The following is a 22,067-nucleotide window of genomic DNA, read 5'->3' on the forward strand; positions in this document are numbered from 1 at the left end:
CTGCACTGAGCCCCCCCCCCCAGTGCACTAAGCCCTGAGACCCTACCTCACTGCTCCTAAGCCCCTTTGTCAGGAGCACCTGCGCCCCCCCTCACTGCACTGAGCCCTTACCTCGTGCACTGAGCCCTTATCTCACTGCATCTCAGGAGCACCTGAATTCCTACCTCAGGAGCTCCTGAGCCCCCACCTCACTGCACGAAGCCCCCCTCACTTCACTGAGCCCCCCCTCACTGCACTGAACCCCCCCTCACTGCTCCTGAGCCCCTCTCTCGCTGCACTGAGCCCCCACCTCGCTGCACTGAGTCCCCGCCTCGCTGCCCTGAGGCCCCACCTCGCTGCACTGAGCCCCCACCTCGCTCCACTGAGTCCCCATCTCGCTGCACTGAGCCCCCACCTCCAGCTCTGCTTTGGAAAACCTGGCGCAGGACGCAGGCCCCGTCCGCAGCCCCCCTCACCTCGGCAATGATCTTCTCCAGCTCGCGGTTCTCCTTCTCCAGCAGCCGCGACTTCTCCTCCTCGTTGTTGTTGGTGGAGGAGCCCGTCTTCATGGTGTCCTGCGCCTCCGACTGCCACTCCCCGCGGGTGATCAGCCTGCGCATCTGGGCAGCATGGGGGCGTGGGGTGGCCAGACGGGGGCGCCACCAGCCGAGGGTGGGAAGGAATTGACGGGATGGAAACGGGAGGGGGCGAGGGGTGGAGGGGCGGAGGGGGCAGAGGGGGCGAGGGGTGGAGGGGCGGGCGCGCCTTACCTTGGGCACAAAGAGCACGACCAGAGTAATGTAGGAGGAGAAGACGATGGCCAGCGACGCGAAGGCGAAGGCGGCGTCCTGCTGGCTGGACAGGATCATGGTGACAGGCGCAGTGATGAGGCACAGGACCTGGTGGGGACGGGGGCGTCAGGGGGGACTTGGTGGGACAGAGGGCATCGGGGGAACCCAGCGGGGCAGGGGGGCATCAGGGGGGACCCGGCGGGGATGGGGGGCATGGGAGAGACTTGGTGGGACGGGGGCCATCAGGGTGGACCTGGTGGGGACGGGGGCATCAGTGGGTCTCAGATCTGGGCAAGACTCAAGGTCGTCTTCCCCCATGGACCATCTCGAGGACAGCGTGCTGGTGGCCTTCCCATGTGAAGAGGATCTGGATCTGAGGTCCTCAACTCCAGAGGGAAGAACCCCTTGTAGCCGTCCCTAGCCCCTCCCTGCTCTCGGTCAGCCGCTCCCCCCAGGCAGGAGCTCCTGGTCTCTACACACAGCCAGTCTGCAGAGTCCACAGGCCCAGGACCTCCATTCAGGACCCCTGGGCCAGCCTGTGGACCAGGACAAGGTTGAGCCTCGCGGTGGTTCACGCCTCCGCTATGAAGCCAGACGCCCCGTCTATGCCTTCATCCGGGGTGCGTGGGGGTTAAAGAGAGCGCTGCAGCTGGCTGTACAAAGCCAGGGCTTGGGAAACCCTCCTAAGACGTCCACCCAGCTGATGCGGACCTCCTGGCGGCTCGGCCACCTCCCCACGTCCGGGTGGCTCGGGGGCCAGGGGTCCCAGCTGCTCACCGCCACGTTGTAGATGGCCATGCCCACGGCGCGGTGGTCGTTGATCTTCTCGGTGGACACACTCTTGGTCTCGTAAGCAAGGAAGATGCCCAGCAGCAGCAGCAGCCCCTTGTAGCCGTAGAAGATGCCTGCGAGGCCAGCAGAGGGTGACCTGGGCAGCGGGACCCCGCGCCCACCCAGGCCCTGCCCTTGTCTGCCCTTGTCAGAGCCCACAGCGGAAGGAGGTCCCCCTCTCCAGGCCAACCCGGGCCCGAGCACGCCTTCCTGTGTCCCCTCTGACAAGGAGCCCGCCCTGCTGTGTCCCCCACATTCCTCTGATGAGCCCACCCTGTCTCCCTCACCCTCCTGTGTCCCCCCCCCTTTAGTGAGGAGCTCACTCTCCTTCTTCCCCCCTCTGATGAGGAGCCCACCCTCCCCTGTCCCCCCCACCCTCCTCTGTCCCCCATATCCTCCTCTGTCCCCCATACCCTCCTGTGTCCCCCCTCTGATAAGGGGCCCACCCTCCTGTTTCCCCCCAGATGAGGAGCCCACCCTCCTGTGTCCCCCCTCTGATAAGGGGCCCACCCTCCTGTTTCTCCCCCAGATGAGGAGCCCACCCTCCTGTGTCCCCCACCCCTCTGATGAGGAGCCCCCCTCCTGTGTCACCCCTCTGATTAGTAGCCCACCCTCCTGTGTTCCCCCCACCCTCCTCTGTCCCCCATATCCTCCTGTGTCCCCCCTGTGATAAGGAGCCCACCCTCCTGTGTCCTCCCCAGATGAGGAGGCCACCCTCCTGTGTCCCCCTACCCTCCTGTGTCTGCCACCCCTCTGGTGAGGAGCCCCCCTCCTGTGTCCCCCACACTCTCCTGTGTTCCCTCTGACAAGGAGCCCCCTCCTGTGTCCCCCCACCCTCCTGTGTCCCCCACCTCTGACAAGGAGCACCTTCACACAGGATGAGGATGGCCGTGGGCAGCTGTTGGCCGGCATCCAGCTGAAGCTGGAAACAGCCACCCTGGTCCACGCTCAGTGTCCTACCCACTGGCCCTCCAGGGACTGAGCGTGGTTTCCCGTTTGTGCTCAAGGACAGAGCAACGCTGCCATGGCCAAAGGGGCCCTGAACTCATGACCTCGAGGTCCTGTCCTTAAACTGGGCAGCTCCCCAGACGTGGATGTCAGTCTAGGGACGGGGACAAGCCCCTGACTGCACTGACGAGCTCAGCCTCAGCCCTGCTTTGTCCCCAGAGCTCTTTGCAGCAAAGGACCGACTCCCCTAACCCTCAGAGAGGATGAGCGCAGTGCGCAGGGGCGAGGGCTCAACCTGGCTGGACACAGCTCCCGTCCTTTCTCAAGCCTTCGTCCTGCCCCCCGCCCCCGCCTTCATTCCCCCCCCCCCCCGGCCCCTCCCACCTACCCAGCCACGTGTCCATCTTCTTGGAGCTGCAGTGCTCCAGCTGGGGCAGGATGGAGACGTCGATATCTTCCTTCGGCTCCTCCTTGGCGAACGTCTATGGAGAAGAGGAAAGACGGTTGCCAGCCCCCGCTGCCCCTCAGGTCTGCTCCCAGCTCTGCCCCTTCCTTCCTAGGAGACCCTCAGAACTGCTGCCACTCCAGGCCTAGAAGCATTTCGTGAACTCACTGGGAGCATCAGCACCCCACTTTCCACGTTGCCTGGAAATTCCACGCACCTTAGCGCCCCCACGTCCTTTCTTCAGAAGGACCCAGAGGCGCCTGCCGGAAGGAGGGGGCACCCCACCCCCCCAATGGTACCTCGATGGTCCGATGCAGGGGGTCCACGATCTGCCAGATGGCCAGGGTGAGCACGTCCATGCCCACCAGCAGGCCCACCGTGGCGTACAGCTTCCAGGGCTCCAGGGTCTGCGCGGATACACAGGCCCGTCAGGGGGAGCCCTCCAGCCCAGGGGTCCCAGGAGCCCCCGGGAGGGGCCGTGGGAGGGAGCAGCTCACCTTCCTCCACTCCTTCTTCTCCTCCTTCTTTGTGAAGACTGTGTGGACCCACCAGATCTTGGTGAACATGGAGCCATAGCCCAGGCTGAAGCCCAGGCCCAGGAGCCAGAGGCGGGCCTGGGGAGGGAGGGGGCATGGGTGAGGGGGCCTGGGGGGGGGGTCTGGGGGTGCCTGGGGGAGGGGGTCTGGAGGGGGGAGCCTGGAGAGGGAGGAGACGTGGGTGAGGGGACCTGGGGGGTCCTGAAGGGGGACCTGGGGAGGGAGGGGGCATGGGGGAGGGGGCCTGGGGGGGCCCTGGAGAGGGAGGGGGCTTGGGTGAGGGGACCTGGGGGGTCCTGGAGGGGGGTCTGGGGAGGGAGGGGTCTTGGGTGAGGGGGCCTGGAGGGGTGCCCGAAGAAGGAGGGGGCATGGGTGAGGGGGTGCAGAGAAGGAGGGGGGACCTAGAGGAGGAAGGGGGCATGGGTGAGGGGGCACAGAGAAGGAACACAGGCCTGGAGAGGGAGGGGGCATGGGTGAGGAGGCCTGGAGGGGGGAGGGGTGGGTGAGGGGGCCCAGGGAAGGAGGGGGGCACATCTGGTAATGTGCCCCCCCTCACCTGGCAGACGAGGGGGAAGTGGCTCCGCCCAATGTGGTAGCCGTCCAGCCCCAGGGGGTAGACAGCGGCCAGTGCCAGCGAGCAGCCCACAGCTGTCAGGTTGTTCAGTGTAGGCTGGGAGTTCTGGATGTAACTAGGGCAGGGGCGGAGAGAGCGGGTCACCCACACTGCAGCCTGGCCTAAGCTCATGGCCATGGGCAGCGGGCAGCAGAGCGGGGGATGAAGTTGACTGTCCCGGCAGGGGAGCTGGAGATGGTGCTGCAGAGGGCCCCACCCAGAGCCCAGGCTGGGCTACCTGGCCCCAAAGGCTTTAGGTTTTCCAGCTAGCTGCTCTGGGCAGGGATGGGCTGACTGGAAAGCAGTGGGTCAGAAGGAAGAGCCACGGCACACAGCCTGAGGGCCACGCGGGTTTCATTCTCACCCCCTTCTGTCCTTTTGGGAGGAACTCCGAGAGGGCGTGGTCATTACCTCAGCAAGGCAGACAAGGCTGGAAGAGCACCCCAGAGCGGCTTACCGGACATGGGCATTGTAGATGTTGAAGGACAGACAGACAACAGCTAGGACAATGCCCAGGCTGGAGAGGACTGAGACGGAGATGAAGAGCTTCTGGGACAGGAAGCGGAAGGTCTTGATGACCAGGGTCTGGTCGGCTGGTGGGGACCCCCCTGTAGGGCACAGGGCAGGATGCAGGAGGTGAAGGAAGAGGGAAAGAGAACAGAGATGGGCAGAGGACTCAGCGAGTGATGGGGAGCCGACGCGTATCTGGCTCTTGCTCTGCAGACAGGCGCCCTAACTGCCCTCAAGAAGGCTGTAGTGGCCGGAGCACCCATGATGCCGGCCTTTGTGAAGCAATCAAAAGGGTGAAAATGGAGCAAGTGCCCTGCCCAGAGGTGGAAGTGCTGAGTGTACCACCGAAGATGCAGAGCCTTGTTGTTGTGACTGTTTGTTCTCTTTCTTTCAGCAAAGGGAAAGGGAAGGGGAGATGGGGAGAGCTAAGGAATTCACTTTCTACCCCAGATTTAAAGCTGCAAACAATATGGACAATTACAGAATTACCACGCGAAAGGGCCTCAGAGTATCTTAGGCAAGAAAAAAGAAAAAAGGAAAATCTAATCTGAGACTTTAACCCTACCAGGTGATGTTCCTGAAGGTGTTTTCCACTTTCTATTAAGAGGAAGCTCAAATTTGTTGAAGAATTCACCAGAAAAAATTAATTTCAATTTGACTCGCTTTTTAAACAAATGTAATTTAGGCCATGCAGCATTTATAGCACTACAGAACACTGTCCTAAATTCAAGTTATTAAAAAAAAAAAACCAACTCTGGCAGTGCTGGGAACTACTCGGCTTTATTTGGGCAGGACAGATGGCAGCTGTCTTCAATGGCTGAGCCTTCACCCTGCAGCTGCCAATCTCTTTGTTTTACAGTAGACCCTACCTTTGTCCACCATCAGTAGCTTTCCCATTTTCTATTGTTTAGCCCACCAAGTATGCAAAGAATAATTGCTTTCTTGCCCACTGATAAAAGCACATTTTAGCAGAACACAATTTTATTAAGCTTTGCATCCTCTTCTATAGTTTAAGCAACCATTTTCCTGACAGAGACCAAGAGGCGGCTCCAAGCTTGAGGCAGCTGGTGCAGGTCTATCAAGGCACTGGGACATCTGGGAAACCCCAAGGGAGTTTCCCTTTCCCACTCCCACTCCCCCCATCCCGTTACTCCAGCAATGTACTATTTTCAATACCAACCACCTATTCTCGTTCCAAATACACCAGCCTCCCTGTCCACGCCTTGGAGGCTCAGTTCACCCTTGTTTAACCCGGCCCCTGGCCCATCTCCCTGCCACAGCCCCTCCTCCAAATGGATGGCCCTCTCCTTGGCTGTTCAGGGGGCCGAAGGCAGAGGTGGCAGGACACACTCACCAATCCACTTATCAGTTTTGGACCAGGACAGATCGTCCTTGGTGCTGTCGTAGTAGCCGATCTTCTTGTAGCTGCCACCTGGGTGGGCGACAGTGGGGTGACCGTGGGCAGGGCTGAGAACACATCCCAGGTGTCCTCAGCTCCCCACTTCCCAAAGCCATGTTCTACAGTTGTGTCACTCGAGCCCCGAAGGCAGGACCTTCAGAGAGGCTGCTTGAGTCAACATCCTGCCTCAAAGGTAGGAGCAGGTGGTTCCCAAGGCAACTCAAGAGTGGCTTCTGTGTTCAAACCTTCCGTGAAGGCTGCCACCCGCCCCGCGTCTCACACCTCCCTGCAAGATCATCTCCCGTGTTGAATCTTGCTCCTTTAACACATTTCTGCTTGTTCTCCCTCTCATCGCAGACAGAATCACAGGATCTATTTTCCCAGTGGCTTTCATTTTAATTTTAGAGATTTCTCTTCCATTGGCTTAGGCTCTAATTCCTTGGATAAGTTAAATCTGCCCCTCAAAGAGCTCCCAAGTGAAATGCAGTCACTCCTAAGATTTGTGTCCTAGGAGTGAGCTGTGCTGGCTTCCATAACTTCTCCCTCAAGAGCCAAGTCACACTCCTCTCCCGGTGGCTGAAGTCCATTTCCTCTTATCCTCGATACAAAGAAGGTCTGAGAAGATGTGGGAGGTAGGGAGAATGGAAGACAGAAACTTTTCACAGGAGGCCAAGAAATGGCTCTCTTGGCCGGGCCAGGAAAGGCCGACAGTGGGGTGGAGTTGGAAGATTAACTCATTGCAGTTTAGCAAATGCGCAAAGGTGCTAACTTTTAATTTAGAGACATGAGGAATGTCGGTCTCCCTTAGAAAATAGCAGGTTGCCTAGATTCACCTCCTCGAGTCCATGCATAAGTCATTAGCCTCTTGACCCAAGCCGACCAAATAGAAAGTTCTGGAATTAAAATGGAAGCCATCGGGAAAAGAGAGTAGCCATTTTCAATCAGCATGCCCCGTTTCTAGAATGCAACCGCTGCAGCTCAAGAAGGCACGCCCATACGTGGCCTTTTTGGTAGGAACACAGCTGAGAGAGGACAGAAGAGCGGCAGGTGCCGGCGCAGGTTTGCCATGTCTCCCCGGGTTCTCCTCCAGCAGGTGCTACCCCAGGCCCAGCCTGCCCGCCCCCCCCGCCCCCTCCTGTCCCACACTCACCCTGGAGCTGCTCTATAAGTGTCCACGCCATCCGAGAGCCGCTGGCATCAAACACCACGTGGCCCTGAGGGAGAGAAACATGCGGAGGAAGGCAAAGGGACACCGGGGCTCTTTCAAGCCTTATGCTTTTGATGTAATTGAGCTGCTGAATGAATGCTATTTATGGCACTTGCCTGCATGTAGGACACAGCCCAGATGCCCATACCCTAGTTCTGAGGAGGAAGGAGGCTCCTTGGTGAGATCTGAGTGGAAAAAGTCCCCGATAGAGCACCGGGAGACCTGCCCTGGCTGTGGGACCCGAGCAAGCCACGAAACCCACTTTAAAGGGAAGAAGCGGTGGTCTTTCCAACCACTTCCAACAGCCGTGCCTTTTAAAAGCCTGTGGTTCTCATCTGACTCATAAATATCTGGACTGGTTTGAAATGAGGAAAGAGGTTAAAAAGGAAACACTGTTCTCCCTTCTGGACTTTTGCGGGGGCCCCTGCTCCCCTGGCCTGAGGCCGATGATCGCAAGAGGGAGCCGAGAACAGGGGGAGCGTGTGGAGGGGCCTGGGGTGTCCAGCGGGGACGGGGGGCTGGAGGGAGCTGCCGCAGCTCACCGAGAATGGGGGGAGCATGCAGAGGGGCCTGGGGTGTCCGGGGGACGGGGGGCTGGAGGGAGCTGCCACGGCTCACCGAGACGCCCTCGAAGGAGGAGGAGTTCATGGCCCTGTAGATCTGCTCGGTGATGGTCTGGTTGTTGTAGTTGAAGTCCTCCAAGCGCACGCCCGAGCGGCCGCCGCCGCCGGAGGTCTTGTTGAGGGCCAGCGCCAAGGCCCAGATGGCGTCGTACGCCAGCGGTGCCTCCTGGAAGCCGCCCGTCTCCTCGGGGTGTCTCTTCAGTCGCTTGGTCAGTTTCTCCACGAACTCCTGGGATGTCTGGGGAAGGAACAAAGGGAGAGAGGGCTGGAGGGGAGGGCGGAGGGGGAGGGCTGGGGGGAGGGCTGGGGAGGGAGGGCTTGGGGGAGGAGGGAGGGGCAGGGCTGGGGGAGGGCAGAGGGGGAGGGGGCATGGCTGGGGGAGGGCGGAGGGGGAGGGGGCAGAGCTGGGCGAGGCGGAGGGGGCGGGCTGGGGTGGGGAAGGGCGGGGGTCCCCCACTGCTTCGGCTTCTCCACCCAGCTCCCCCACTTAGACTGGGCGGGCGGTGTGTGTGCTCCTGAACTACAGCTTTGCGTCTGTCTTAGTTCAGAAGACGCTAGAGACGGGTCCAATAGTGTCAGCGTGTACACAGCTAGCCAGGAATAACTAGCAGAGACAAGCTGAGTCAGTAATCACTGGGTGAAGAGTGCCGAAGGGCGGCGAGTAGGAACAGAGCCAAGGAAGAGATGTCGCTCTTCCACTCGAGAGTTTCTCTGTTGATACGCTCTCATCCTTCAGGCTTTCTTAACTGAGTTGACCCAGAACCTGACAGTTCCTCTAATTCTAAAGGATTCCAGAAAAAAATAAAAATGATGCCACAGCCTTTCTCCCCTCCTAGTTCCACAGCCGCTGCCAAGCAGGACGCGCTTTCTTTCCTTTGTGTGCTAACCTCCTGACATCTGGGGTGGGGGCTCTTGGTGGAGATTGAAGATGACCGAAATACCCTGCACATGTTTGAGGTCCATTTTCAACCCCACCCTCAACCCTCTTTTCTCAAGAAAGGCATTTTGTCATGAAATGAGTCGAGAGACCTGAATTTCTATACCCGGCAGTAACCTTGTCTTGCAATCATAGACGAATCGCTTCATCTCTTGGAAAAGCCTTCCAGGAGGTGGGGACGATCAATCTGCCCTTCCTTACTTCCCAGGAACCATACAGGAAGGCTCATGGTCCCCTCAAGGCATAAGAAACACATAGGGGCATCCACAAATTAGGCCTGCTTGGATTGGGAATGCACCAAGACTCTAATGAAGGAATGAACAGATGAATGAGGGATAAATAAAAACCTGCATTCCCCATGCCCCGCCCACTTTCCTTCCAGTCAACTTTCTCAAGCCATGGTGGAGGGGGATGTACAGAGGAAGGAGACATGTGGAAGTGGGGTGTACAGAGGAGGGAGACATGCGGAAGTGGGGTGTACAGAGGAGGGAGACATGGGGAAGTGGGGTGTCCAGAGGAGGGTGACATGGGGAAGTGGGGTGTACAGAGGAAGGAGACATGGGGGAGTGGGGTATACAGAGGAGGGAGACATGGGGGAGTGGGGTATACAGAGGAGGGGGGCATGGGGAAGGGGGATGTACACAGGAGGGAGACATGGGGAGTGGGGTATACAGAGGAGGGAGACATGGGGGAGTGGGGTGTACAGAGGAGGGGGGCACGGGGAAGGGGGATGTACAGAGGAGGGAGACATGGGGAAGGGGGATGTACAGAGGAGGGAGACATGGGGAGTGGGGTGTACAGAGGAGGGAGACATGGGGGGAGTGGGGTGTACAGAGGAGGGGGACATGAGGAGTGGGGTGTACAGAGGAGGGGGACATGGGGAGTGGGGTGAACAAAGGAGGGAGACATGGGGGGAGTGGGGTGTACAGAGGAGGAGGACATGGGGAGTGGGGTGTACAGAGGAGGGGGACATGGGGAGTGGGGTGAACAAAGGAGGGAGACATGGGGGAGTGGGGTGTACAGAGGAGGGAGACATGGGGAGTGGGGTGTACAGAGGAGAGGAAATGGGGGAGTGGGGTGTACAGAGGAGGGAGACATGGGGAGTGGGGTGTACAGAGGAGGGGGGCATGGGGAAGTGGGATGTACAGAGGAGGGGGACATGGGGGAGTGGGGTGTACAGAGGAGGGAGACATGGGGAGTGGGGTGTACAGAGGAGGGGGCATGGGGAGTGGGGTGTACAGAGGACGGGGACATGGGGAGTGGGGTGTACAGAGGAGGGGGCATGGGGAGTGGGGTGAACAAAGGAGGGGGACATCGGGAGTGGGGTGTACATAGGAGGGGGACATGGGGAGTGGGGTGTACAGAGGAGGGGGCATGGGGAAGTGGGATGTACAGAGGAGGGGGACATGGGGGAGTGGGGTGTACAGAGGAGGGAGACATGGGGGAGTGGGGTGTACAGAGGAGGGGGCATGGGGAGTGGGGTGAACAAAGGAGGGGGACATCGGGAGTGGGGTGTACAGAGGAGGGGGACATGGGGAGTGGGGTGTACAGAGGAGGGGGCATGGGGAGTGGGGTGTACAGAGGAGGGGGCATGGGGAGTGGGGTGTACAGAGGAGGGGGCATGGGGAGTGGGGTGTACAGAGGAGGGGGCATGGGGAGTGGGGTGTACAGAGGAGGGGGGCAGTGTGGGCTCTGAAGACAGATCTGGGCTCTGCCATCGAGGACGGGCCCAGCAGGTGTCTCCCTCAGTCCCGAGAGTACAGCATATGCTGCGCCCGGCCCTTCACGGGCAAACAATAACTGTCCATTGGATGGACAGACATACAAATTCTAACTAATGCACTCCCTTGCTGTGTAATCACAAACAAGTTATTAGCCCTCACTAATTGGTTTTTCACCTTTTACAAACTACATGGAAGAGTTATAAGGATGAAACAAGGACATGAGTGACATGTCGAGTATAAAGTAAGTCGTATTTTCTCTAATGAACTTCCTGACTCTCAACCTCAGTTTGGTCATTGACACTCGGATCTATAATTCCAGCCCAGTATCTCAAGTCATGTATCTCCATCTGACCCTTAGGCATTTGTAACTACATGGCCAACACGTCAAATTCAGAGTACCCAAAACTAAGCTTGGTTTTCCCTCAGCCCCAACATGCCCCAGTACATGAGCTTCAAGTTTTAGACTCTTTCAAAAAGGAGATACTGGAGTGTGGGGTATAGAGAACTCTCAGGCCTTTCTCTAAATAATTCTATACATCTAAAACTGTTACAACAGAAATGTTTATTAAAAATAGGAAGATAAATTATTTAATGCAAAAAAGGCAAAAAATTTAAACGGAAAATTGAGAAAAAAACCTTTAATTAAACAAAAGATGCTTTGAAAAAAAATCATCGTGTCTTCTTAATTCTGTGACTAAATTGTTTCACTAATATCATCCTTCTACATAGAATAATATTAATAATAAATAGCAAGAGTAACTAGCATTAATACTGTCCTCACCGAGCGCCAGGCACTCTTATAAGCTACCTGTATCAACTCATGTAATCCTCACACAACCCGTCGGGGTAGGTGCTGGTATCACCCGCGTTTTGGAGATGAGGAAATGGAGGCACAGAAAAGCTAGGCAACCTGCCTAAGTTATACCGACAGTGAGTGGCAGAGCTGGGATTCGATCCCGGGCCGCTGGCACCGCCTCTCCAGGAGCACCGCCGGGCAGCCCCAGCACGGCAAAGACCTCGAGAGGTCTGTCCAACCCTCAGTGCAGAGTGAACATGACCAAGAACATTCTTCCCCCTTGGTCCAGTGAAGGCAGGATTACAAATTTTCAAAAGCAACACTGTAGAGCCCAAGGAAAACCGAATAACAACAGGACTTCACAACGCACAGAAATGAACAACTGAACCAAGTGCCAGTTTCTGATCTAATTTTTAACAGCCACGCTGGCGCCCCTCCTGTGAGAACGGATGCCCAGGGAAACGGACGTGGCTCAAGCAGTGGGACTCCCATCTACCACATAGGAGGTCCAGGGTTCACAGCCCGGGGCCTCCTGGTGAAAGCGAGGTGGCTCACGCAACGAGCTGGCCGACGCGGAGTACTGGCCCACGTGGAGAGCTGGCACAGCAAGATGATGTAACAAAAAGAGACACAGAGGAGAGACAATAAGAGACGCAGCAGAACAGGGAGCTGAGGTGGCGCAAGAGAGTGAGCACCTCTCTCCCACTCCAGAAGGTCCCAGGATCGGTTCCTGGAGCCGCCTACTTAGATTAGAGTACAAGTAGACACAGAAGAACACACAGCAAATGGACACAGAGCAGACAATTTGGGGGGTAGGTGGGAATAAATAAATCTTTAAGAGAAAGAAGAGCGGATGCCCAACCTGATCCTGAATGTGCACCTGCAGGTGGCCCTGGACTGTGTTCACCCGCACCTGCTGGGATCTCGATCCCAATTGGAACATTCTCCCAATCTCACCTTCTCTGTACTGCTACCTCCATCCCAGAGCTTCATTCTCCGTGAGACCACCTGATCTACTCTCTCCCTTCCTGGCCCACAGACTCTTCTCTAAACCAGAGCCCCTCAGCCTCGGGGCGGACCTGGGCGCTGTAGGATTTAGTGGGACCCCCAGCCTGTCCTCTAGAGACCAGGATCTCCCACTCTGTTACAACAACCAGAGATGTCCCCAGACATCACAAAATGCCTCCAGCATGGGGGCGAAATCACGCCCAGCTGAAACCACTGCTCTGGACTGTGTTCTCAAAGTGCGGCCCCAGGGCCCCCATCAGCAGCCCCAGGAAGTGTTAGAAACGCAGCCTCCAGCGGCCCGGCCTCGCTGCTCGCAAGCCGTCCAGCAGCTCCAGCACTGAGTGGCCCTGAGAGCTACGGCGCCAAAGGCAAAGTCGCATCTGCTGGGGGGAGGCAGCCGCATCCTCTCCAGGCCCGACCCAAGCCCTGGTCCCTTCTCTTGCTTCTCTTGTTTCATTGCAACGTCTTCCCGAGTCAGCAGCTCAGGCCAGCTCTGCTCTCTGGAAAGCTCCACTTTGCCCCTCATTTGAGCTGCCGAGGGGTGTGTGTCAACAGAGGCCTGTGGCCTGGAAGGTGGCACCACCTTGCTCTAGAAAGGGACGGCCAGGAGAAAACTGTCCGACTCCCCGTTCCCCGGCTCGCACCCTCCACCACGTCCCTGCTCCTCATCCCCCGGCTCACACCCTCCACCACGTCCCTGCTCCAGCTCCTCGTCCTCCAGCTCGCACCCTCCACCACGTCCCTGCTCCAGCTCCCCGTCCTCCAGCTCACACCCTCCACCGCGTCCCTGCTCCGGCTCCCCGTCCTCCAGCTCGCACCCTCCACCACGTCCCTGCTCCAGCTCCCCGTCCCCTGGCTTGCACCCTCCACCACATCCCTGCTCCAGCTCCCCGTCCTCCAGCTCACACCCTCCACCACGTCCCTGCTCCAGCTCCCCGTCCTCCAACTCACACCCTCCACCACATCCCTGCTCCAGCTCCCCGTCCTCCAACTCACACCCTCCACCACGTCCCTACTCCAGCTCCCCGTCCTCCAGCTCACACCCTCCACCGTGTCCCTGCTCCAGCTCCCCGTCCTCCAGCTCACACCCTCCACCACGTCCCAGCTCCAGCTCCCTGTCCTCCGGATCGCACCCTCCACCACGTCCCTGCTCCGGCTCCTCGTCCTCCGGCTCCTCGTCCTCCGGCTCGCACCCTCCACCACGTCCCTGCTCCTCATCCCCCGGCTCACACCCTCCACCGCCTCCCTGCTCCAGCTCCCCGTCCTCCGGCTCGCACCCTCCACCACGTCCCTGCTCTGTATCCCGTCCTCCGGCTCGCACCCTCCACCACGTCCCTGCTCTGTATCCCGTCCTCCGGCTCACACCCTCCACCACATCCCTGCTCCCTGCCGGGGGCTCAGGTGGCACCTCCCAGGACACAGATGCCACAACTGGCTGCGCTGGGCCACAACTGGCCGCGCACCAACAGGTCCCTGCTCTCTGTTGCTAGCTCTGCACTCCCCCAGGTTCTCCAGGGTGCCTTAAACACGGGAAATGCCCCCCCCCAGAGCCTTCCCACTGCTTTCTCCAGCCAGGATGCCTTGAACACGGGGTCCCCTTAGAGGTCCCAGGGCAGCGTCTGCGATCAGAGTCCACCCGGCCACCCACCTTCCCACCCACGGAAAAACACACTTCCTGAGCCTCGTTTCCCCTTGCTCCAAAACTGCCTTGGCTGACCCGCACTGCCAGGTGAAAGCCCCAGCTCTCTAGCCGGGTCTCCCGGTTTTCCGTGGCAGGGCACTGACAGAGTGGTTTGGAGCCACAGACACGGAGACATCCCAGCTTGGCCACTCAGTGCTGCGGGAGCCGGGATGAGCTGCCCCACCGCTCCATCCTGGTCTGTGAACTGGAAATGGCGAGTCTACCTCAGGGCCTTGCTGGGGTCACACAAGTCACATACGTAAGCTCCTGATTATTACGTGAAAGAAACTGCCATCACACGAAGAAGCTGTCTGCGGGCTTTCCTACCAGCGTGCTCTCCGCGCCAGGGACGGAGCTCCGTGTAGGACGCCCATACACGCTTAGCCCAGTGCATCTGGCCCCAGCCTCTGTGCCCTCTAAGACAAGGTGCTGAGCCGGACCCCTCGCCTCACCTGGGCCCACCTGCAGGGCCGCCCCAGCCCTCCCAAGTCAGGTGTGTCTTCCAGCACCAGCTCTGGCACTAAACCGGCTATCAGGGGCTAAATGATTTCAAAGTCCCTTTCATGTTTAAAATTCTAAAAAAAAAAAAAAGCAGCAGCAGCATCAAACAAGCAACAGGCTGCACTCTGATTGGGTATCGCGTACAAAGCAACTCTGAAATCCCGACGCCCGTCAGGGAGAAAACGAAATGCACTTAGGCCTGGAACGGCGCGCCATAAAGGTGCGCTGGCGGAGGCAAGCACCTATGTTATCCCCAACGCCTCTCTCCTCGACTCCTCGCCAAGGCTCCCCGTTTCCATGGCAACAGCCCTTCCGCTCATCAACGTACCACGCTCTCCTCTCCCCCTCCCACCCCGGGAAACCACAGCGAGACAAACAAGCTCAGGGCAGGGGAGGCCCCTTCCCCTCCAGGACCAGCCCCCTCCCCGGGGGGCCGCCCCACCCAGGGCCAGCGCGAGGACCCCCGCTCACCATGTTGGAGATGCTGCGGGTGTCAGCAGGGTTCAGCATGACGATCTCGGTGGTGATGTGGCCCTCGACCGCCTCGGTCATCTCGTCCACCGTGCAGTTGATGGACGGGTCGTGGGTCTTGAACCAGTTGTCGGCGTACCACCCGATGAGGAACCAGACGTACTTCTTCCCAAAGAGCCGCTCCTTGTACACCTGGACAACGGAAGGGGGGCCGCGGTGGGCTCTGTCTCGTTTCTTGGTTCTATCTCACCTCGCAGGCTTAAAAGGAGAACCCGGCAAGTGCCGGGGTGCTGGGGAAGGGCTGGCCACGGCTCCCGCAAGTCCCTCCCCAGCCCCTCTACTTCTGGGGGGTCTTTTCTGCAGGCAGTAAAGGGTGGATCCACAGGCTTCTCGAGGAACACAAGTGGTGGGAAAATGAGCTCCCTGAGAAGTCCAGGGATGGACCCAACAGGGGGACCTCAGGACAACCACTTGTTAGCGCCGAGCTCGGAGGGGCCTCGCAGAGACCCCAGGCTCCGCGCCCACCACCCCGCTCTGTGGATTCCAGCTGCACCTCGCAGAACACTTTGCGGGCTTCAGTCTCGTAGAAGAGTCCCACGATGATTCGGGCATCCTGGCGCTGCAGGATGAGAAAAGAGCTCCTGAGGGGCCCGAGCGCCTGCGGGCTCGGCCAAGTGCTCGGCCAGGGGACGCGGCCGCTGGAAGGAGCGCATCGCCCCAGGAGAAGACCCCGACCCACTCACCCATCTGCCTCCAGCTGGCCCTCCCCCCACCCCAGACCAGCTCCGGGCTGGGCCCAGCACCTCCGGGGGTCCCACCCTTCAGGTGAGCCCACTGCCCCCAGGGGTCCCACCTTCAGGTGAGCCCACCACTCCCGGGGGTCCCACCTTCAGGTTGGCCTGCCACCCCCAGGGGTCCCACCTTCAGGTGAGCCCAGCACCTCCAGGGGTCCCACCTTCACGTGAGCCCACTGTCCCCAGGAGTCCCACCTTCAGGGGGGCCCGCCACTCCTGGGGGTCCCACCTTTAGGTTTTTCACTGGCACCGCTGGGTCGGAGAAGAAACTCTGGCGGAAAGTGATCTCGATCCCAGCCTCCTTCACCCGTTCCTCGAGATCATCCAGAGTCTTGGGTGGAAATGAGAACAAGGAGGAGGTGCACGGTAAGGACTGGCTGCCACCTGGGACAGCGTCCTCAGGACAAAGGGGCCACCGCTCTGGATGTCCTCCAACAGGCAGCTCTGACCGGGGACGACAGGGATCAGCAGGGATCGTGGGCCTCTCAGGGTGGCTCCCCATCCTAAGGACCATGTCTGGGAAGGCCACCCCATTCTCCCCACGCCCAGCACTGAAGCCAAAACCGGAAGGGAAGACACTGAGGAACCGGGGGAGGGGGCAGGTCTGGGTGACAGGGGGGAGATGGCGACCACCAGAGGCCAGCGGGCAGGTGGACAGAAGGATCAGAGAGGAATGGCCCGAGCCACTCATAGAAGAGAGGGGAGCAGACCCAAGGGCAGAGCCCGGAGGCCGAGGCAACCACCAGCTCAGGGCCGAGCTCTACAAACCCAAACCCTCCCCAGACCCCTCCTGTGTGCTGGCACCCCTCCTTGGAGTCCACCACACCCATTACGCACATGTGCCCTCCCTGGGCGCCCGCCACCACACCTACCACGTGCACCTGCTCCTCCCTCAGCATCTACCACCACACCTACTACATGCACCTGCTCCTCCCTCAGTGTCTACCACCACACCTACTACGTGTCCCTGCTCCTCCCTGGACATCTGCCACCACACCTACTACGCACACCTGCTCCTCCCTCAGCATCTACCAGCACACCCACTACGCACACCTGCCCCTCCCTGGACGCCCACCACCACACCTACTATGCACACCTGCTCCTCCCTCAGCATTTACCACCACACCTACTACGTGCACCTGCTCCTCCCTCAGTGTCTACCACCACACCTACTACGTGTCCCTGCTCCTCCCTGGACATCTGCCACCACACCTACTACGCACACCTGCTCCTCCCTCAGCATCTACCAGCACACCCACTATGCACACCTGCCCCTCCCTGGACGCCCACCACCACACCTACTATGCACACCTGCTCCTCCCTCAGCATTTACCACCACACCTACTACGTGCACCTGCTCCTCCCTCAGTGTCTACCACCACACCTACTACGTGTCCCTGCTCCTCCCTGGACATCTGCCACCACACCTACTACGCACACCTGCTCCTCCCTCAGCATCTACCAGCACACCCACTACGCACACCTGCCCCTCCCTGGACGCCCACCACCACACCTACTATGTGCACCTGCTCCTCCCTCAGTGTCTACCACCACACCTACTACGTGTCCCTGCTCCTCCCTGGACATCTGCCACCACACCTACTACGCACACCTGCTCCTCCCTCAGCATCTACCAGCACACCTACTACATGCACCTGCTCCTCCCTCAGTGTCCACCACCACACCTACTACGTGTCTCTGCTCCTCCCTGGACATCCACCACCACACCTACTACGCACACCTGCTCCTCCCTCAGCATCTACCAGCACACCTACTACATGCACCTGCTCCTCCCTCAGTGTCTACCACCACACCTACTACGTGCACCTGCTCCTCCCTCAGTGTCTACCACCACACCTACTACGTGTCCCTGCTCCTCCCTGGACATCTGCCACCACACCTACTACGCACACCTGCTCCTCCCTCAGCATCTACCAGCACACCTACTACATGCACCTGCTCCTCCCTCAGTGTCTACCACCACACCTACTACGTGCACCTGCTCCTCCCTCAGTGTCTACCACCACACCTACTACGTGTCCCTGCTCCTCCCTGGACATCTGCCACCACACCTACTACGCACACCTGCTCCTCCCTCAGCATCTACCAGCACACCTACTACGCACACCTGCCCCTCCCTGGACGCCCACCACCACACCTACTATGCACACCTGCTCCTCCCTCAGCATCTACCACCACACCTACTACACACACCTGCCCCTCCCTGGACACCCACCACCACACCTACTATGCACACCTGCTCCTCCCTCAGCATTTACCACCACACCTACTACGTGCACCTGCTCCTCCCTCAGTGTCTACCACCACACCTACTATGTGTCTCTGCTCCTCCCTGGACATCCACCACCACACCTACTATGCACACCTGCTCCTCCCTCAGCATCTACCACCACACCTACTACGTGCACCTGCTCCTCCCTCAGTGTCCACCACCACACCTAATATGTGTCTCTGCTCCTCCCTGGACATCCACCACCACACCTACTATGCACACCTGCTCCTCCCTCAGCATCTACCACCACACCTATTACGTGCACCTGCCCCTCCGTGGACACCCACCACCACACCTACTATGCACACCTGCTCCTCCCTCAGCATCTACCACTACACCTACTACGTGTACCTGCCCCTCTGTAGGAGTCTACCACCACACCTACTATGTGCACCTGGGCATCCACCACCACACCTGTGTACATGTACCTGCCACTCCCTGGGCATCTACCACCACACCTGTGTACATGTACCTGCCCCTCCCTGGGCATCTACCACCACACTACTACATGTACCTGGGCGTCCACCACCACACCTCTGTAGGTGTACCTGCCCCTCCGTAGGCGTCTACCACCATACCTACTATGTGCACCTGGGCACCCACCACCACACCTGCATATGTGTACCTGTCCCCACCTCGGCACCCACCACACCTACTATGTGTACCGGCCCCTCCCTAGGTATCTACCACCACACCTGTGTACATGTACCTGCTCCTCCCTCAGCATCCACCATCACACTTATTCCGTATACCTGGCCCCACCTCAGTGTTCACCACCACACCTGCACACCTGTACCTTCCCCTCCCTCAGTGTCCACCACCACACCTGCACACATGCACCTGCCCCTCCCTCAGTGTCCACCACCACACCTGCACACATGCACCTGCCCCTCCCTCAGTGTCCACCACCACACCTGCACACCTGTACCTGCCCCTCCCTCGGCATCCACCACCATACCTACTACATGTCCCTGTTCCTCTCTCAGTATCCACCAGCACACCTGCACACCTGTGCCTGCCCCTCCCTGGGCGTCCACCACCACACCTAAACACCTGTACCTGCCCCCACCTCAGTGTCCACCACCACACCCACTCCATGTACCTGCCCCCACCTCAGCGTTCACCACCTCACCTGCACACCTGTACCTGCCCCTCCCTGGGCATCCACCACCACACCTGCACACGGGCACTTGCCTGCTGCCCAGCCCCTGCCCTCCCTCTGCCACTGTGTCCATTTCTGTAGCCTCCACCCCTCTTGGGAGCCTCTGGGCCCCACGACCTTCCTGGGCTCCTCTCCGCTGCCTGCTCTTGCCTTGCCTCAACTTTGAAGTGAACCTCCCTTAAGAGAGCTGAGCCGTTGTGGAGCCATCAGAGCAGAAGACTTCCAAAGGGAAGCATCCTACAACCACCATGTCGGAGGAGGTGGTGGAAAGAGCGTGCTGGGTCCTCTGGCCGCGGGTGGGAACTGACCCACCAGGCCCCTCCCCGCAGTTCCTCACCGAAGTGAAGACCTCGGTGGTCTGCTGGATGGTGGCGATCCTCTTCCAGCCCCACTTCTCGAAGAGCTTCACGCGGGTGGGGTTGTGCAGCGTGGCGGACGGGTGCGTCCGGAAGAAGGTGGGGAAGCGCTGCCGGTTGGACAGGGCCGGCGAGCTGGAGCCGTAGGAGAGCTGGGGGGGCGGGGGGCGGGCACCGTGTCCCAGGGGGCTCGGACCAGGCACCCGCGCCCCCAGGGAGGCACCCACCCTCCGCCCCCCTGAGAGGGTGCCCGGCTGTGCTGCTGGGGCGCCAGCTGGCTGGGAAGCTTGGGGGCGGCCCCCACCACACCCCTCCTTCTGCAGCCCCGAAGGGCACGCCCCACGGCCCTCCTACCACGATGAGGTTCCACATCCTGGCGGCCTCGGCCACCAGCGTGGACACGGAGCTGCAGCCGGGCATGAGGATGATCTTGATGGGGTCGTTGTAGAGCAGCTCGTACAGGTACTTGGTGGCTTGGCCGGGGTCACACTGCAGGAGGGGAGGGGGCCGGCTCTCCTCAGGCCCCTCCCTTCCCGGCTGCTCCTCTCCTTCCTCCCGGCTGGTCCTCTGCTGACACCCTCTTCACCCTCTTCTTCCCATCAAGCTCCTTCTCCAGTCCTCAACGCCCCTCTCCTGCACCCACCTGGCACCTGGCCCCCCGCCTTCCCCTTCTCAGCTCTGTCCTCAGACACCCCGGATCCATCTTCCCTCCCTCACCCCGTTCCCTACTGCACGCTTCTGTGCACCCAGCATCTGTGGGCAGAAAAGAGCCGACAGGAACACGGAAGAAGCCGCCCCAATTCCCCAAACAGCTCCCTCAAAGCCCCATTGTGACAACAGCCCCCTCTCCCCGCCGTCCACGCTTCTCTCCCTCATCTCTTTCAGGGACTAGCAGAGAGAGCAGGAACAAGACACCGGGGGATCCGCTCAGCGGCCCAGCCCCTCCTGCTGGGCGCTGACATTTAGCAGGCCCATTAGCAAAAGAGGCACCCTGAGGGCTGGACCTGGGGACCCCAGGATGAAGAAGAACCTGGGAGAGTAAACAGGCTGGGGGCTCAACAAGCCGGGTGATCTGAAGGGGGCTGAAGGCAAGGCTTGGAGCTGGGGCAGTAAATAATGCAGAAAGCCAGACAGGAAAGCACCCCGAGGAAGCGCCCGCGTGCATCTCCCACTGCCTGTTCCCCTCCTGCTGAAACTTGACATTTTAGAAGCTGTCGGAGCCCCAGAGGAAGTGGAGGAGAAAGGGGAGTCAGTGGGGAGCAAGGGCAGAGGGGAGTCAGGTGGGAGGCTGGGAGGCAGCCTGGGGGGGCAAGCAGAAGGGAAGCAGCGGAGCCCCCTGGGGCCTGCTCACTTCCCACGGAGGCCTGACATTTGGGACACTGCAGGAAGTTGGAGAAGGGGGAGGCGGGGGATCGGATGACCTGGAGAAGCAGGCCCTCCCGCCCGCCCCCCTAAGGGCGGTGCTCCCTTTGTCCCCTGCTCGGCATCTCTGATAGCAATACCATTCTCAGACCCCCTTCCCTGCACTCTCTCGGCACCTCTTCCCAGGGCTGCCCCCAGCTTTGCCCAAGCCCCCTGGATGCCCCTCCATTTCTTGAGTGAAGGAAAAGTTGATGGGGACAATGAGACGCGGAAGATACACACAAATGGGACAGCGTGTGCTGTCGGGTGTGTCACACCTGTTTCCTCCTCTGCTTTTTCTGACACCCCCTCCTCTCTTCCTCACTGCAGGCTCCCTGCACCTGAGCAGGTACAGCAGAAGAGGCCATTCTCACCTCCCAACACACTTCCTGGGTCCCCTCCTCTGCTCTGGATTTGCAGGCAGGAAGCGACACGTTCCAGTTTATCTGCCTTCCCCTCCCCCTTGCTGCCTCTGCTATTTTCTCCTCGGGCTCCTTCTTCCAGGTCCCCCATCTGCTTCCCCATCACCTCCGGGAATCACCTGACACGGTGGAGGAGTGTGTGCTCAGTGGTCCCTGCCACCCAAAGGCTGCACCATGGCTCCCGGGCTTCCCTCGCAAGCCCCCAGGCCCAGAGCCAGTTCTCTTGCTAAGTTTCCCCCCATCTCTCCCTGCTTCCCCTCCCCTGTACCTAATGCCATTCCTGTACCCCTGCTCTTCCCATAGGTGTCCTGGGGGGGCGGGGGGAAGGTGAGCTACAGCTCAGGCACCCACCAAAGCCAGATTTCTCTTGGTGAAAAACGCAGGTACCTGGGATCCATCCCTGACCAAGGTGTTAGAATCTGTTTTTAACAAACTCCTCTGATTCTTTTATATGCTGAGGTTAGCTATAAACACAGCTGTGAAGGTAACAGATTTGAACTTGTCTTTCCAAGCTCTGAACATTCACCCCCTCTGCTGACCTCTCCCCACTCATACCTATTTCTGGGTTTATTTCTCTGTTCTCAAAAACAAGCACACCTCCTCAGTCCACCGCAGGTGTGAAGCCACCGAATCCTCACT

At 59.6% G+C, this 22,067-nt stretch overlaps 1 protein-coding gene across 3 annotated transcripts in view; it reads right to left on the reverse strand.

Moving 5' to 3' along the window:
- Nucleotides 1-22,067, reverse strand: part of GABBR1 (gamma-aminobutyric acid type B receptor subunit 1) — a 29,995-nt gene that overhangs the window by 1,757 nt on the left and 6,171 nt on the right. For all 3 annotated transcript variants that reach the window (XM_071211044.1, XM_058285466.2, XM_058285467.2), the window contains 16 exons: nucleotides 19,960-20,094; nucleotides 19,587-19,757; nucleotides 16,024-16,125; nucleotides 15,554-15,619; nucleotides 15,001-15,192; nucleotides 7,878-8,120; nucleotides 7,203-7,266; nucleotides 6,008-6,085; nucleotides 4,601-4,751; nucleotides 4,087-4,219; nucleotides 3,492-3,608; nucleotides 3,294-3,401; nucleotides 2,938-3,031; nucleotides 1,548-1,675; nucleotides 750-878; nucleotides 456-599 (listed from right to left, as the gene is read on the reverse strand). In XM_071211044.1, the coding sequence (XP_071067145.1) occupies nucleotides 456-599; nucleotides 750-878; nucleotides 1,548-1,675; nucleotides 2,938-3,031; nucleotides 3,294-3,401; nucleotides 3,492-3,608; nucleotides 4,087-4,219; nucleotides 4,601-4,751; nucleotides 6,008-6,085; nucleotides 7,203-7,266; nucleotides 7,878-8,120; nucleotides 15,001-15,192; nucleotides 15,554-15,619; nucleotides 16,024-16,125; nucleotides 19,587-19,757; nucleotides 19,960-20,094 (2,055 nt within the window). The remainder of the gene's footprint in view (nucleotides 1-455; nucleotides 600-749; nucleotides 879-1,547; nucleotides 1,676-2,937; nucleotides 3,032-3,293; nucleotides 3,402-3,491; nucleotides 3,609-4,086; nucleotides 4,220-4,600; nucleotides 4,752-6,007; nucleotides 6,086-7,202; nucleotides 7,267-7,877; nucleotides 8,121-15,000; nucleotides 15,193-15,553; nucleotides 15,620-16,023; nucleotides 16,126-19,586; nucleotides 19,758-19,959; nucleotides 20,095-22,067) is intronic.

This window comes from Dasypus novemcinctus, chromosome 22, assembly GCF_030445035.2.
Source record: "Dasypus novemcinctus isolate mDasNov1 chromosome 22, mDasNov1.1.hap2, whole genome shotgun sequence".
Classification (NCBI taxonomy): Eukaryota; Metazoa; Chordata; class Mammalia; order Cingulata; family Dasypodidae; genus Dasypus; species Dasypus novemcinctus.